Here is a 17556-nt window from a genome sequence, read left to right on the forward strand (position 1 = left end):
TTTCTCGTCTCTGATTGGCTAACAGCAACGCAACTATATGTCATGTTCTGTGTCCCTTTGTTCCCCAGCCCCTCCAGTTCCCACTCCAGGTTTCCTCTTGTGTCCCATTATTCTCCTCAGCCCTCACCCCTCTAGTTATTGGTTGTTTATATTTGCCCTCAGTCCCTAAGTGTAGTTATCCGTGTTTTATAGTTTTAGGTTTATCTGCCCTCCTCTGGTTTTGTTCCCCATTTAGATAATTGTATGCACCTGCTTTCCCTCCAGCCCTCACTCCACACACCTGCTGCCTGTTTCCCTAATTGCTCCTCTCAGTGTATATAAGCCTTGCCTTGTCACTCTGTGTTTGTCGGTCCATTGTATGTGTCAGCGTTGTTCTGTCTCTCTCGAGTTTCTCCTAGTCCGTGCTCATGAGTGATCTTCTGTTATGTTTTTGAGCATTCAGTGTGTTTTTTTGAGATTTAGTCTGGCTCTTGTGTTTTTGGACTTTTGGCGCCTCCTCCTTAGAATAAAGGAATTATTTTCTTTAACCACTCCTGCCTCGAGTCGTTCTGGGGATTCTGCATCTTGGTTCCAAACCTCCTGCTCCCAGCGTGACACTATATGAATCTGCTCTGCAACTTTAATGTTTTATCTCCACAAATGACAGAGGTGTGAAGGAGTTCTGCTGTGTTGTGGAGTAGCTAAAGCTAATGGTTAGCTTCTAGCTCTAGCCGACATGTGCTCTGCTCTCTCCTGGATGCTAAACCAGCAGCAGCCTTCCCTTTCACAAGCCAAGATGGGTGAGTCTATGAATAAAATGTTTCAGTGTTGCGTGGTTTTTCTGACCCAAGCATTTTCCCGCCTATTTTTTTTTATTGGCAGCTAAAGCAAGAAATAGAAGTAGAAGACAATTTGTCATGTTTAGCTTGCATGTTAAACTCAGAGTAACAGATCATATTTCAAACATAAGTGAAAAACGGTTTCCCAGTGAACTTGGTCTTTAAACTAAAATTGAAATTATGGAGGTCTAGATGCTTTGGTCCACTTTATGCGTGATCTCATGCAATACTGCAGAAGCTGACATGATCTGTTAGCTCCCAGCGCGGGGAATAGCTCTCGGATACTAACACATCACATTTTCACTCAATTTCTGTAATGTTCATTTTTGTGCTTACTAAAGTCGATAAAGCTGCAGGAGCCATCTTGAATTTCTTTTCTGCAGTGAGTTACAAAAACGTCAAATTATAAAATGTGTGTGTGTGTGTTCTGTTTCCAACGTGCCTTTTTGATCTCACTGATGAAGGTGTCTATGAGATGTTTGACTTGTAATGCCTTGGCTGAAAACAGGATCAGCTTCTCGTTGGTCAGATTGAACTCCAACATGTTCTCAGATGGGATGGTCACAAACAGGATGTCAGCATAACTATGACAGAGAAACAGAAGACAGATGGGTTAGAGTTGATGTGTGCATGTCTGGAAAACCCCACAAGGAGCCATAATAATAACATCAGCAGAAAACATTGGTTTTGGTTTCACTCAAATAAAGTTAAACTCATGGTGGCATTTCGTTTGCTGTCTGGAAACTCAAAGTAAAAAAAAAAAAAGGCACCTACGTGTACGGTCGCAGGACTCTGAAGTAATCTGGAGCTGCGGCACTGCTTTTTACTGTCTTCAGCAATTTGATGCCACTGTGAGACACTGCCAACACCTGCACACCTGTCCCTACACTTCCCTGCACTCGCACAGAGACACACATCCACACAGCAATGCCTAAAAAGTTAAACCACCACACTGAGAGAACGAGCAATCATCGCCTCGGAGAGTTCGCCATCCTCACCGAGGCCGGGAAGAGTCTGGAGAAGTATATTTCCCAGGTTTCCCTCGCTGCTGTCACAATGGTTTTCTTCACGTGCTCCTCCACTGGATCCATGTTCTGCTCAACACCGTTTTTGGCTGCCGTTCACAAACATAGACACACAAACTGATGAGAGAGAGAGAGAGAGAGAGAGAGAGAGAGAGAGAGAGAGAGAGAGAGAGAGAGAGAGAGAGAGAGAGAGAGAGAGAGAGAGAGAGAGAGAGAGAGAGAGAGAGAGAGAGAGAGAGAGAGAGAGAGAGAGAGAGAGAGAGAGAGAGAGAGAGAGAGAGAGAGAGAGAGAGAGAGAGAGAGAGAGAGAGAGAGAGAGAGAGAGAGAGAGAGAGAGAGAGAGAGAGAGAGAGAGAGAGAGAGAGAGAGAGAGAGAGAGAGAGAGAGAGAGATTTCATAAAGCAAACAGTTGGGGAAAAAGACGAGAACAGGAAAAGCCAACAGTCTACCGAAGAGAGCCTTCATTTTCTGCCTTTCATCTCGGGTGATCCGAACACACGCCTCCGACAGAGTGTCGTTCACTATCTAGAGAAGAAGGAAAGAAAAGACAGAAAAGGAACTGTTGGAAATATTTCTGTCGAATTTTACTTTGATCTTTTCTGCCATCATCAAATCTCGTTGAGTGCAAAGAAGAAAGAAATGAGAAGCAGGTGGAGGAACAACAGATACCTGTTTGAAAATGAGATCCAGCACCAGAGGGTTGTTGATGCTGTCTTTGGGGTAGAACACCTGTTCAACAGAAACAACCTTTATTTATCTGAAATGTGCTTTCTGTCTGTTTGATAAAAACTCCAAAGATGGAAGTCAGGAGACGATAGTAGTTTTGCAGTTAGATCTCAGTCTTGATGATCGTGTTTGTGTGTGTGTGTGTGTGTGTGTGTGTGTGTATGTGTGTTTGACCTCCTTTCTGAGATACAGCCTCCAGGGAACATTGGTGTAGGTGTAGTGCTCCTCATTGCTGCCCTGATGAAGCTGGGTCTGGATGCTCTCGGCCTCCACTGGAAGCTCTCGAGAAACTGCAACAAACATTGTGTCACATTAATTAAACTGGAAACGAGGTGAAAGCCTCAGTCTGTGCTGCTTGCTCTGATAGTGAGTGTGACAGCACTACAAGGGTCACCATGTTTGCAGCGTTTATTCAGTAAAGGAGCGATAACACTCACTAGAGCTGGATGTAGGATCTTTGGTGGCTTGGTTACAATGCAGAGATGTTTCAACCCTTTTATAGTCCATCCCAATCAAACTTGAGGTAATTTAAAGGGATACTTAGCAACTTTTTCATTTTTAAAATCGTTTTATCGAGCCAGTATGTGCTAAAATGACCCTTTACAGGGTGAGTGAAAGGCCACCCAACCCCTATCGTCCTCTGTGTCCAGAATATTGCACTTGCACTTGCAACTTCAGACTGGTCTCTGGCTCTGTTGGAACGTAGAAAATATGAAGCTGACATGCATGGTGCTGCAGTCTGGTTCCAGCACGTTTCCTGCATGTTTTAGATAATAAACAGCTGATTTGTTTAATTTAGTGATGAATGACTCATGTAGATACTAAGGAAGGCTGGGGATACATTTCAGCTGTTCACAGTAAGGAGAAATGTTTTGCTTTCTGTCCTACAAATGGGCACTAGGGGGTGCTAAAAACAAGCAAAACTGCCAAGCGTGCATTTTAACAGGACTTGGTTGAATTTTTGTAACCATGTTGAAAATTTAGTTCATTTTTAATTATTTGTTAAAAGACAATGTGCAGTTTTTATCATTAATCTCTGGAAATATCCATCCACTGGCCACTTTGCAACATATAATCATAAAAATCTGGTCTAAAATACATGCGAGTGGGTCTAAGTTTCTGGCCAATGCCATGCTAGATGCCATGTTTCTTTCTACAGGAGCCCATGAGGAAAAAATGCATTTACTGATTTGTAACAAATGGTTACAAAACCTTCACCATTCATAAACATTGTTTTACTCATTTACCTCTTCACTCATCTGATGTGCTCGTTATTTTGCACTCCGCAAGGCTTTGTGACCCTAATGACCATCCGCTGGTAAGGTCTTACTCCAACACAAAAATACTACTTGTTTGCAACGATTTAGGTATCTACTGCCCCCTATCAGGAAGATACTGACCGGGAAAAATACACAGTGTCACTTCAAGAATGATTCTGAAAAAAACATTTTTTACAATGATTTCTGATTATAATCTGTCACTCTGCGTTTGTCATGCAGGCCGAACAGGAAAACAGTCTCCCACTAGCTAGCTTCTGATAGAAAGCAGACGGTGAAATGCTAGGATTTGAATTTCTTCACATATGTCACACTGTGAATTTGCATTTATGGCCTCGTCCATCTTGGCTCGTGCCCGCCCACAAGAAGGCTTTTTAAAAAATCTTTTTGCAGCGAGGAGAGAAAACTGATTGCAACATAGCTGAATGTGTTCTGTTAGCCAATCAGATGGTAGGTGTGTTCATATCATTAATGATAATGAGCAATCCTGCCGTTTTCAGCCCACCTCTGCACCAGCAAACTTCTGCATCTCAGAACAGGAGCATCTTAGCTTTTTTTAATGACTCATAAGTAGGGGTGCTCCGATTGATCGGCCACAGATAATTATCGGCCGATTTTCCTGCAAAAGTGTGTGATCTGTGATCGCCGATCACTGCCTTTCATTTCCGATCTGGCACTCGTACTTACTCTTCCCGGCGGGTAGTTCACCCTTCCGCTTCTCCCCGCTTAGTGCGCATGCGCATGGCGGCAAACCCGCAAAGACAAACATGTCTGCCGTGTGGAACTTCTTTACGGTGTGCGAGAGTGATATTAAGTTTGCGTCTTGCAACACTTGCAACGAAAACATACCCCGCGGAGGAAGCACTTCAAAAAAATTCAACACAACGAATTTGATCCGACATTTAAAGACTACACACTTGGCGGAGCATGGTGAGTTTTTGAGGCTCACCGCAGACAATGAAAAGAAGCCAGCTAATGCAGCCACAGTCAGACGGCAGCTAACGCAGCCGACGCTTGGAAACACTCGCCCATATGAGCGTGACAGTCAAAAGGCTAAGCAAATTACCCGTAAAATCATCGAGTTTATTGGACTAGACGACCAGCCTTTTTCAGTTGTGGAAGATGCCGGATTCCGCCAACTACTAACCCACTTGGAACCTCGCTACATGCTACGGGGACGTAAATATTTCGCCGACATAGCCCTTCCAGAGCTCCACCAGACAGTGTATTCTTTCATCGAGGGACTCCTTAAAGAAAGCATCTCATCCTCTGTGAGTTTCACAAGTGACATTTGGAGCTCAGATGTCAGTCCTGTGTCAATGCTGAGCTTAACAGCTCACTGGATGTATCTGAATGTATCCTTGGTTACTTAATTTGATTTAGGCGGTGATGTGAGATATTGACTTTTTTTTACACTATTTGTAGCCTAAAGAGAGCCTTAATGTTTTCAATTTCTTATAAATTGTTACTGATATTACCAGAGGTGGAAAGACTACTAAAATGTCCTACTTAAGTACGAGTACCAATACTTTGATAATTTTTTACTCAATTACAAGTAAAAGTACTTGCCTAAATTTTTACTTAAGTAAAAATAAAAAGTATCGTAAACAAAATGTACTCAAAGTAAAAGTTACTTAGTTACATTTTTGTCAGCGTAAGGATGGCTACATCTAAGTAGTGCTAAATTACAACGCCAGTTCACAATTCGCTCGTGTGTGCGCACACACACATACACACACACTCAGCTTGAAGGAGGGATTTCTATCCAATCAGTGAGAACAGGACGTGCACATTGATTGGACGAGGTTTTTCTAGGATGGGAAGTTTCAATTGTGGTTAAAATTATTCTTTATTTTGAGAAAAAATAATTTTTTAAGATGCCATCAGTGTGTGAGGTATCTCAATGTTTCCATGACAAAACTCTAACATGAGACTGTGCTCTAACCTGTCACATAATATAACAAGCCTAATGCAGTCAAACATTTCAGATGGACCGTATGACAGCTGCTAACGTTGGCCCTGCCCTACTTTACCTCTACATTACAGTTCCTTTATCCATGTCCATCCTAGAGCTCCTTTCTGACCTTCATGCTTATTTAGAGCAGCTGATTTTTAAAGTAGGCAGAGTTCATCCTTGGTAGTGGGTTCACTCACTCATTTAACCCTTCACCACTGAAATCAGTTTGTTCATTCCAATCCTCCTAAATAACCCTCCAATCGTCCAACTGGAATCCTTAAGGGTCCCGTAACGTCCATCCTGTCAGAACAGGCCTTGGGAGCCCAGGTGTTACTAGAACTAACGGTGTCACCTCACCAGCGTGAGCTTCCAAACTGTGAAGGTTGGTCTCCAAACATGAACTTTAAATTTATGCATTCATCTCCTCTTGTAAAACTTTAACATGTTTTAAAAGGCTTGTATTATGATAAGTTACACCTCCCAGACCAAAGATAAGATAAAACATTATCATAAACACTGCAGAGACGTCATTATGTATGAAATATGTTATTTTCCTGAGCCATATGTGTAACACACACACACACACACACACACACACACACACACACACACACACACACACACACACACACACACACACACACACACACACACACACACACACACACACACACTGCAGCATGTTAGAATCATGTGAATGACTAATTTAACTACATTGAACTGCTTTAGTAATAATTTAATCTCTTATTCTGGAGTAAAATAAAGAAACAAGATAAATCATCACATATCTGTGGCATCAAGGAGCATCTTCTGAGTTCAAACACAGGGACGGAGCACAATGTTTACACCTGAACAGTATCAGGATGTTTTAACTCACAGAGACCTGCAGGTCTTCTGTTTTATGAGCAGAGCGTTGAGAGTCCGCTTGTCATGAGCGCTAAACGTTATTTTGCTGCTTCCGTGCGGAGCGGTAGAGAAATTCAAACACGGAACCGAGTCCGGCTACCGAACCGAGCAGATTTCTGATGACATCACACCGGTGCGCGAAGGTGCGGGATCCAACCATAGACTGTACATACTTTAGGATCCAACACACAGGAGAGGAGGGAGAGAGGAGGTAAACAGCGAGTTGAGGAACTGAACTGATGTCTTTGAGCTAAAGTGTACACCCCCACACCCCCAGGGTTTAGACGCGGCGCTCATGCAGGTGTCTCTTTCCGTTCCAACGCTGCTACACGTAATATTTTTAATTTATTAAGCCTATAATTTATTTTTACTCGGTAACGGATATGATTTAAAATGTAGCGAATTACAATTCTTTTTAAAAACTTACTCAAGTAAAAGTAAAAGTACAGCTTTTAAAAACAACTTAAAAAGTATAAATTTACAAAAAAGCTACTCAATTACAGTAATGTGAGTAAATGTAATTTGTTACTTTCCACCTCTGGATATTACATAATTTGAAGTGAAGTAAAACCATGTTTTTTCTGAATTAATATGTAACACATGCATTAGAACTCACCATAGCTAAATGAACAATTTACAGCCAATCTATGTAATTGGTATCGGTAATCGGCTGATCGGCCATGATCGGCCTCTTGGCTGATCGGTATCGGTGATCGGCAGATTAAAACCTGATCGGAGCATCCCTACTCATAAGACATTGGTTTAAAGTGGAGAACACTGCAAACATATTGGATAAACGAGTAAACCCCACCTTTAAACACATCAGAGTCCAACCCTACCAGCTGCACTTCCTCACATCTCATCCGAAACAATCGTGACTGATTAAATTATTTTTTTCTACTGCATAATGTCAACCTGAAAGTGAAGCAGACAGGAAAATACAACAAACGGGAAAAATATTAGATAGCATCTCACTGGTAACGTAAAACAGGCTTTTGCTGCCGATGGTAGCCTCTAAATAACAAAGGCCACTGAAAGACGACAGAACAAATAAAGAACAACTGTAAAAAGAGCAGACCTGAAAGATGTGGCAGACTCACATATGTTACGTCCCCGACAGGAGGTGTTAAAGTGTGAAGAAGGGGGTAACATAAGAAACATGATAGTGGGTTTAAAATTGGTTTAATTGTCACAAAAGGTTCTAAAAACAAGTGCAAACAGATGGTGGGCATTATTAAAATAATGCAAAACAAAAAATTCTCACAAAGGTTAACGGTTAAAAGACAACTTATCAAATATTAAAACACCTGGTTAAAACTTTGTTAAACGTTTTACCTAAACTGAAGGCGTTTTAAAATCCACAAAGTTGATAAAAGTCTTAAAACCAGAACAGAGTTAACCTCAAAACTCAGTCAACTCAGCTGACATCAAACAAAAGATCCCTTTGGATCACTCAGAGTTAAAACTTTGAAGTTAAAACTCATCAAAACAAATGGGGTTTAAAACCAAACGAGGCCTGGAGGACAGCAGAACTCCTGCACTGCAGACTCAAACTGGGACAGCAGTAGCTCAGGGAGTAAAATGGGTTGTTCAGTAATCAGAAGGTTGCAGGTTCGATCCCAGCTCTGACCAGCTCTGTTGTGTCCTTGGGCAAGACATTTAACCCCCCTTGCCTGCTGGTGGCACCAGTGCTCGGCAGCCTCGCCTCTGTCAGTGCGTCCCAGGCCAGCTACATTGAAGCTCATCCCCACCAGTGTGTGAATGGGTGAATGACTGTTTGTGTTGTGAAGTGCCTTGGGGGGGTTGTAGAACCCTGTGAATGCGCTATACAAATACAATTATTCTTGAGCTGAAAGAGTTCTGCAGGAAGAACCAGATGTAATCATCATTATCATTTCTCCTCGCTGTTCTCATGACCACCAGCACCATGTGGAAATTAGAATTTTCATGTTTCAGTCACACTAATAGTAACAAGATGCAAAACACACACAGTTATCGATTTGGAAGCTGGATAACTTGGAACATTTGAGTTTGTTAAAATCAACACAGATGTTCGAAATAACCCGTTTCTCAGAAGAAATGAGACGTAAAACAGTTAAAGGAAAAGATGGGTCCACCTGCACTTAAACACCTGGATTAGATTTAAAACCTGCTGAGGAAATTTAACCATCACACAATCACAGATTCGTTGTGTCATTTTCTTCACTTTCTGCACAAATGAACAGAAATAAAACTATTCTTTTCTCCTTTTCTTATGATGTCTCCAGGGCACTTAGAAAGATTGGATCATTTTATTTTTGAGTCAACCAGGATGAAAATTCAGAATAAATCACAGTAGAAAGCCATAAAGAAGCAGTCATCCTCACAGTGTCCAAAGAACCTGGCTACAGGCAACAGAGATCACCCCTGAATGTACTGATCGATCAAATCTAACGTCCAATCATGATCAGACCACCCAAAGTGAATGTTAAAACCAGACTGAAAACCAAAGGGGACAGGGCCTTTCAGACTATTGCACCCAGACTTTGGAACAGTCTACCTTCAAATCTCTGTCTCTCTAACACTGTAGAGGTCTTTAAAAATCATCTAAAACTCACCTTTTCATCCAGGCATTCCCTCCCTAAATGTTCAAAAAGATGGCTTTGTTCGGGTTCACAACTTCACTTTGTTTATACTCATGATTTTATTTTCTACTTTGTCACTGCTATTGTTTTTCTGATGTTTTTATTGGTTAGAGGAATTTGCCCTGATCTTTATCATGTTGTACAGCGCTTTGTGATTTATATCTGTGAAAGGCGCTATATAAATAAACTTTTACTTACTTACTTACTTAAAAGAGCTGCAGCAAACCCACATGATAGCTCAGGTTGTGACACGTTTTTATCAGAAAACTTAGTTCATGTCAACTAAGTCAGATCTGATTTGGCCTGCATTTGTATTAGTATGTAGATAAGTTGTGTACCTGGAGGAGTTTTGGGCAGCGGACGAACAGGTGCTCTTGCTTTTGTGATCCTGGTGGGTTTAAAGCCTGCCTCTTTCATGGCAGAAGCAGATGGTGAGGGGGCAACAGGTTGTTTGGGCTGGAGACACACAACAACAGACGTTTTTGCACGTTTAGTCACTGTGTGTGCAGATTGCAGGGATCGGAGACTGCAGGCTTCTGGCATGAGTGTGTTTCTACCTGTGGAGGAGGAGGGTGCTCCATCTGAGGTTTAAGAATCTGTAAAGCTTCGTCACGAGCCGTTGGCTTCTTCTTGAATTTCTCTTCTGGTCTCCTAAAAGACAACCACACTCTCTAATCTTTTTTTTCTTTTTAAGATTTTGTCTGCATGTTTAAAAGAGAGTCTCCACTAACTGACCTCTTGCCAGGCGGTAGCAGGTCTGGAGGCGGTGATGGTGAGTTGTACCTTTTGATGATTTCTAGAAGATGAGAATAAATCAGCATTTTTCTCCCTTTTGTCACATCTGACGTACAACACCAGAACAAATATTAATACACGCCATGGAAACTCAAGAATCCCTCAGAGATTTTTTTGCAAAAGCAGTTCTTCAAATGAGATTGTTTGTCAGCTTTGCAAAGCAGTCACCTTGAATGTCATGGCTGGGAACGATGTGATCTGAAGATGAATACTTCACCACATCTCCAGCAGGGGGCAGAGGAGACGTCACAACTGGGGCTGCAAGGCAAAAACAACACAGCTGAGTCAAGGTTCTGCCCTCTGTGTAGCTCTCTAAAATATGTGTTAAAGTTATGTTAAACACACACCGAATTTCCTGGTTGGCTCCTTGTTAATAGGAACGCCCGGAGCCTTTCTCCGAGGAACGCTGTCCTTACCTGACTGAACCTGGGAAACGGGACACAGAGATTGTGTTACAGATCAGGCTGACATTGAAAGTTGTGATTTTGTTAGAGGGGTCAGTGTCAGAGCGCAGAAAAGAGAGACGGCTTTTAATTACAGATAATACACATGTGAAAGTCAGGATCTCGGTGGTGTCGTTACGATGTGTATCAGTCGTGTTGAAATGGAATCATCACTCAGGAAAATTTAATTTACTTTAGAGATAACAAGTTAACCCTTTTAACTGAGTATTCTTATGAACTAGCTCTTCATCGCCCTTCAGTTTGAAGATTAGCTTTCACTTTCAAATGAACTTGATTTCCCTCGAGTGACGGTGCATGCTAATGAGCACATTGACGACCTCTAGATGCTGATTTTCTAGATGCTGGGGTTTCTCATCCAGGGCCCATTATCCCCACTTTTGCTTTCTTTTTGCAACAAATAACCACTTGACTCCATTTGTTTATTAAAGGTGTGGAACATTTGTCTCTAGTGTGAATGTCTTGTAAGTCCTACTCGGTGGACAAAAACACTGGTGCACCATTTCTAGGAACTAGAAGTGAGCCACATCACTGCTGAGCTTCAGATGGCAGGATTTCAGTCTTCTTTCCTGATATTTGGGCATCTCACACCGGATAACAGCAACATGACACTACCCCTGGCTTGTAAAGTAGATATTTTATCTCCACAAATAACACAAGCATGGAGGAGTTCTGATGTGTGGTGAAGTTGCTAATGCTAAAAGTTAGCTTCTGCTAGTCGAGACGTTCTCTGCTGTCCACGGATCTGTCAGGCTTTTCAAATCCTAGAGTTTCATCGTCTATTTTCTATCAGAAGCTAATGCAGGAGATAGGTGTAGGAGACTATTTTCATGTTCAGCCTGCATGAAAAACTCAGAGTGACCCGTTATAATCAGAAATAATGTTTTAAAAAGTTTTTTTCAGTGTTCTACACCTTTAAATAAGATTTTGTTTTTACATTTTCCCTCCTATTTTATTATTTAAACCATTATGTCCCATGTGTCAAAGTTTCTGACCTGTGGCGAGGATTTAGATCTAGGCTGTGCTGCCTCAGCTGTGGAAGAGCTCTGATGGGGGTCAGGGCGGGCGGCCCAAGGCTCGGTTGGGAGTGGAGTGTTCGGCTGTGATAGAGTGTGTCCCTGCTGAGCAGAAAGAAGATAAGGGCTGGCTGGGATGACGGCTCCAGCGTAGGGAGTTGGAGTGAAGTTGGCGTAAGGACTCGGTGGGATGTTTGCATATGGACTTGGAGGTATGACGGCATATGGGCTGGCAGGGACGTAAGCGCTGGGAGGGTGAGGGAGGAGAGGACTCATGGGAGGGCTCGTGATCGGGGAGGTTGGGGGACTCGACACGGGGCTGCTGACCATGGCCATGGCGTGTATGGTCATCTGCTGGGCCTAAAAACAAGAGAAGTGGTGCGTCACATGAAATGGCAGCAATGGCACAGATAAACAGACGTGGATCCAAACGGAGGAGTTACCATGATGACGGCCTGTTGGTTCACAATCTCCTGCTGCTGCTGGGCCAAAACAGCCTGCTGGTTTCCTGAAGGAGAAGCACAGTAAACAGGATGGTGGGATGGAAACTGGTGATTCACAGTAGAGTGTGTGCATGTTTTCACATTCATCATCACACTTGATACAAACCAGGTGTTACAGGTGCCACAGCAGCAACAGGAGGCGACATCACACCGCCAACAGGAAGGACTCTCACAGCTGTTAAGACAAACACACACACACACTACCAACTTCTGTCAGATTTGAACGTTTGTTTATTACACTCACAAATCATTCAAGAGGGATGTTCAATGTGTCTGTGTGTGTGTGTGTGTGTGTGTGTGTGTGTGTGTGTGTGTGTTGGTTCATGACAGACCTCCGGGTGGGGGTGGATGGCCCCCGGACTGGCCCTGCTGCTGCCACTTCCCACCGACTCCCCCAGCCCCCCTCATTCTGCTGGAAAGTCCTGCTGCTGTGTCTGCTTCCTGGGAGGAGGGGGACAGACGTTCGATGGGAATGGGATTTGCAGGCAGAAATCCAACAGATGTAGGCAGATTCAATTCAAGTCAAAGAGTAATGCTATAAATCAGAGGACCGCTGTATAAAGCACTTCTAACATTTGCTTTACTTATTCCAGAAATAAACATTTTGATCTTCTGAGCATGAAAAACTTTGGCCAGCTTTGTGAAAATGACTTTAACCACAAACGAACACATTTAATGCCATATTGACTCAATCACTAAGGGCTAAAAATTAAACTAGAAAAATATTCAGCCTGGCAGCTGTAACAGCAGACCCCTCCAGGGCTTTTTCTTTCCTTTCTGTGGATGAAAGGTTGGTAGAATATTAAGAGTGCTTGTTTGAAAGTCTTTTTTTTTTTTTTGTTGTTGAACACAACAATCCTCTCCTGGAGTATCCAACACTGTCTGCGAGCTGACAGTTGTGGTAAAAGGTTTAAAAATGACACATTTAGAAAGCGTTCTCCTTTATGGTAAAAGGCCTGCGTTTGTATAGCGCTGAGTTCTACAACCCCCTCAAGGCGATTCACAACACAGTCCTTCACTCATTCACACACATTCACACGCTGGGGGGATGAGCTACAATGTAACCACAGCTGTCCTGGGACGCACTGACAGAGGTGAGGCTGCCAAATACTGGGGCCACCGGCCCCTCCGACCACCACCGTTAGTCTGGTTCTTTATCATAAACATACACACCTCCATAATCCTTAAATGGAAGACATTTGGGACAACCAGAACCCTACCTAGAGTAGGCCGTCCAGCCAACCTGAGCTAACAGGGTAGAGGAGCCTTGGTGAGAGGTAAAGAAGATCCCAAAGATCACTGTGGCTGAGCTCCAGAGATAAAGTCAGGAGATGGAAGAAAGTTGTAGAAAATCAGCCATGACTGCAGCCCTCCTCCAGTCAGGGCTTAATGGCTCAGTGACCTGTCGGAAACCTCTCCTCAGTGCAAGACACTTGAAAGCCTGCATGGAGTTTGCTAAAAGACACCTGAAGGACCCAGAGATGGTGAGAAATACAATTCTCTGATCTGATGAGACCAAGATAAAACTTTTTGGCCTTCATTCTAAGCTGTACGTGTGCTGCTGCTCATCACTTGTCCAATACAGTCCCCACAGCTGCAGGAACAGGACGAATGGTTGCAATCAAGGGAACGATGAACGTGGACAAGTACAGGGATATCCTGGACAAGAACCTTCTCCAGAGTGCCCAGGACCTCAGACTGGGCCAAAGGTTTACCTTCCATCATGACAATGACTCTAAGCACACAGCTAAAATAACAAAGGAGCGGCTTCACGGCAACTCTGACTGTTCTTAAATGGCCCAGCCAGAGCCCTGACAAACACAATTGAGCAGCTCTGGAGCAGGGGCGGATTTAGCAATTTGGGGGCCCAAGGCGAACACAGACATGGGGCCCCTTACACTAAATTTCCGACAATCTTACCTTTAACTGGATTTGCGAAACTCTCCCCTCTTCTGACATGAGTTATTTTCGCTTTTTATTACTCCTCCTCTTTTTTCCTGTATTTCCCTCCCTTTGAGTGCCTTCAATATTTGCTCTGCTTTCTTCTTCCTGTCAGCGCTCCTGTGCTTTAGCCTTAGTTTTTTTTCAATTTTCCATTTTGGTCTATGTTTTCCTCCCTTTAAACATTTTCCATTGTCTTTCCTTTCTACTTCCTTTTTACATCGAAAAACGACGTCACTTTCAGATGTGAAGATAAAAGCTTTTATGAAGCACGCTGCTTCTTTCTCTTATTGGAGCCACTAGGATAACTCCATTTCATGCTTAATGGTTTGACTATCGCTTTGAGTTTACGAACACTCCCTCCTCTCTACTTATTCTTATTTGTGGTCTTATGGCACTTGGCAAACAACAATTTGGTGCATTACTGCCACCAACTGGATTGGCTACCAATCACTTCCTGTTTGTGCATTGCCGTCTTAATAACCCTCTTATGTCCATAATTATAACAGGGCCGCCTGGTATTTTTTTAATCTTATGGCTGTAAAATTGTAATAAAAAGTGCAAAGTGTGTGTAACTCTCTCCTTTTTTCAGAACAACCTCAGCTTTCAGTGTATGGTCTGTATTTCCCAACCACTTCAACATTTCACGAAAAGAAACGTGAAGCCACTTCTCCTCCAGCTTCACTGGCTGCCAGTCAACTTCAGGGTTCATTTCAAGATCCTGGTTCTGGTCTTTAGGGCCTTACATGGACAAGCACCATCTTACATTGGTGATCTTCTTAGTCCCTACACCCCCAGCAGGTTCCTGAGGTCCAGTGATCAAAGCCTACTGGTTGTGCAGCACCAGGCTAAAGACCAAAGGTGACAGATCATTTGTTACTGTGGCCCCCAGACTCTGGAACTCTGTCCCCCTGAGCCTGAGATCAGTGGACTCAATGGTCTCCTTTAAAAAGCAGCTGAAGACTCACTTGTTCAAGCTGGCTTTTGTATGACCTTCTCAACTACTCTCTTTATTCTGCTCTCCCCACCTATTCCACCTTCCTCAGGATCCACTGATTTCCCTCTTTCCTGTTCACTCTCTCTCTTTCTTAACATGTTTTCTTTTAAATCCCAATTGCCTATTTTTGCTCATTTTAAATATATTTTTAAACATTTTCTAAATGCTTTTTTATATATGTTTTTTTTGTTTTTGTGAAGCGCCTCGTGAGTTTTATCTTGAGAGAAACAATAGAAATGATATTTTCTTCTTCTTCTTCTATTTAGAATGTATTTCTATTACAGCCTTTAAAAAATCAGCTCAAAAGTGAAAAAAGCAAAAAACGGATTTGAATTTTTTACAGTTATTACTGAACAGGAACTTCAAAATTACTGGGCAAACAATTAAAACTTTGAACTGTAATGCATCTATTCTTAAAAAAGTTTGAACCTTGGTATCTTTTTTAGCAGTTTTTAAGACTTTATTTTTGTAAACTTTCAGACGTTTTTATTTGATGTGGTAGACCTTGAAGCAGCTTCTCTCCAGCTGCAGGCAGAGTCCTGCACACCTCACACCGCCATGGGGTGCTTCTCTGGCACACCGTGCTCTGCTATACCAAAAACATTTGTTTTAGCAAAAATAATTATTTATTGTAAAAAGATAAATAATGCTGGAATGATGCTGAGTCTTACAATTAGCAAATAGTTGAGGGTTGTTCAAATAAAAAAATAAAAAATAAAGACTGAACAAACGTTCATATCCTGGTTCACTGGAGATCTGTCCTTCTTCATGGTCACTGTCTTCAGATATAAGCCTTCTGGGACACCTAATAGATCGTGTTGATTTTCTTTGAGGCATTTCCATAATTTCATGCTGGCTTTTTATGCTGATTAGCTTCCCCGTTCCGTTATCCGCTTTCACCGCGGCGCTGCGCTCCGTTTCAATCAGGCTGTACAGCAGGATTTCCCCTCGTAGCGATATTTTCCCTAACTCTGATTGCTTCATGCTAAAAATTGTTGGAAAGCTGCTTTTATGTACTTTTAGGAACCGTTGGAATGATTTGGATCTGATCAGCCATTCAAAAGTTATAAAACAAAGCATTTTGGATGACAAACTCAGCACGTCTCTAATCTGTGTTGTGATTCGTTGCGCTCAAGACAGGGAATCCAGGTGGCTACCGTAATGTATTGTATATGCACGAAAAGCCCCATTTTTAATCTTTTCAGCACTTTTGGAATTTTAATGATATCTTGAACGGTTCAGGAATTATGGTAATGAGAAGTGTGCATGTCCAATCCCGTCTGCGGCCACAGGTTGGTAATAAGAATATTGTGGCATTAACAGAGGGGTGACGGCGGTCAGAGCTAGGGGGCCCCCCAACACAAGGGGGCCCCAGGCGGCCGCCTACCTATGCCTAATGGTAAAACTGCCTCTGCTCTGGAGAGACCTAACAATGGCTGTCCACCAACGTTCACCATCCAACCTGACAGAACTGGACAGGATCTGCAAGGACAGAAGATCCTCAAGTCTAGGTGTAAGAAACTTGTTGCATCTTTACCAAGAAGACTCGTGGCTGTATCAGCTCAAAAGGGTGCTTCTACTACATACTGAGCAAAGAGTCAGAATACTTAGGACCATGTGATTTTTCAGTTTTTCTTTTTTAATAAATCTGCAGAAATTTAGAAAATTCTGTGTTTTTCTGTCAATAGTGGGTGCTGTGTGTAAATTAATGATGAAACATTTTTTATCTATTTTAGCAAATGGCTGCAATATAACAAAGAGTGAAAAATTGACGGGGGTCTGAATACTTTCCAAACCCACAAAAGATGGTCCATAATTTCATTGTGCCTTGGCTAACTTTAACACTATGAAGGAAATGAAGCGCCATTTCTCTGCTATATTGCCTTTAACCCTCTGGAGGCAGGTGTTGCAGATTTGCAACGTTAAAACCTACCTACCTGGTTACTCCACATACGTATTTCATGAGCATTTTATAACTCAGAAGTATCCCTGAAGGACTTAGTTGTTCATCCTTTTATCAAAACTTATTTTGAGCCTGAGAGGGTTAATTAAATTGTTTCTATTATACGGAAACTCCGAAACAAGTTTTGTTAATTTTTAATCAGGTTATAAATATTTAACCTGCTCCGTGCCCCCTAGTGTCTTACAATGAGATTTTAGACCCCCTGGTCAAATGAAGCCCTCTCCTCAATCAGAAATCTGCCGCTGACCCATAAATCCTCAGAACTGTGTGTTTGTGGGCCATGTCTCATTAAATAATAAGCTCTTCATTTGCCAGAGTGTCAGTTCCTCGTAAGCAGATCCCCGTGTTGCCTGGGTGGGAAATCACCGTGGTGATTCGGTCGCTGTGACAGTTACGGTAACTGAGTAACGTAATAGGTTGCTGGGCAGGAGAGGTCTGTACAACACATCTGATACATGCTAATTTCTGTCAGGCACATCCGATAGCACAGCTTACATTAACCACAGCACTGGCCCGCCTGTTGAGAGACAGCTCCAGTGGATGGCAT

The 17556-nt window shown here is 42.5% G+C and overlaps 1 protein-coding gene across 1 annotated transcript in view; it reads right to left on the reverse strand.

Annotated features, from left to right (window-relative positions):
* Positions 1-17556, reverse strand: part of myo15ab (myosin XVAb) — a 103134-nt gene that overhangs the window by 17662 nt on the left and 67916 nt on the right. The window contains exons 47-61 of the mRNA XM_070550631.1: positions 12441-12549; positions 12215-12283; positions 12049-12113; positions 11585-11965; positions 10476-10554; positions 10297-10386; positions 10069-10129; positions 9891-9984; positions 9672-9789; positions 2744-2859; positions 2513-2572; positions 2293-2368; positions 1817-1932; positions 1593-1711; positions 1261-1402 (exon numbers count right to left, since the gene is read on the reverse strand). Coding sequence (XP_070406732.1) covers positions 1261-1402; positions 1593-1711; positions 1817-1932; positions 2293-2368; positions 2513-2572; positions 2744-2859; positions 9672-9789; positions 9891-9984; positions 10069-10129; positions 10297-10386; positions 10476-10554; positions 11585-11965; positions 12049-12113; positions 12215-12283; positions 12441-12549 — 1695 coding nt within the window. The remainder of the gene's footprint in view (positions 1-1260; positions 1403-1592; positions 1712-1816; positions 1933-2292; positions 2369-2512; positions 2573-2743; positions 2860-9671; positions 9790-9890; positions 9985-10068; positions 10130-10296; positions 10387-10475; positions 10555-11584; positions 11966-12048; positions 12114-12214; positions 12284-12440; positions 12550-17556) is intronic.

This window comes from Nothobranchius furzeri, chromosome 4 (genome assembly GCF_043380555.1).
Source record: "Nothobranchius furzeri strain GRZ-AD chromosome 4, NfurGRZ-RIMD1, whole genome shotgun sequence".
NCBI classification, from domain to species: Eukaryota; Metazoa; Chordata; class Actinopteri; order Cyprinodontiformes; family Nothobranchiidae; genus Nothobranchius; species Nothobranchius furzeri.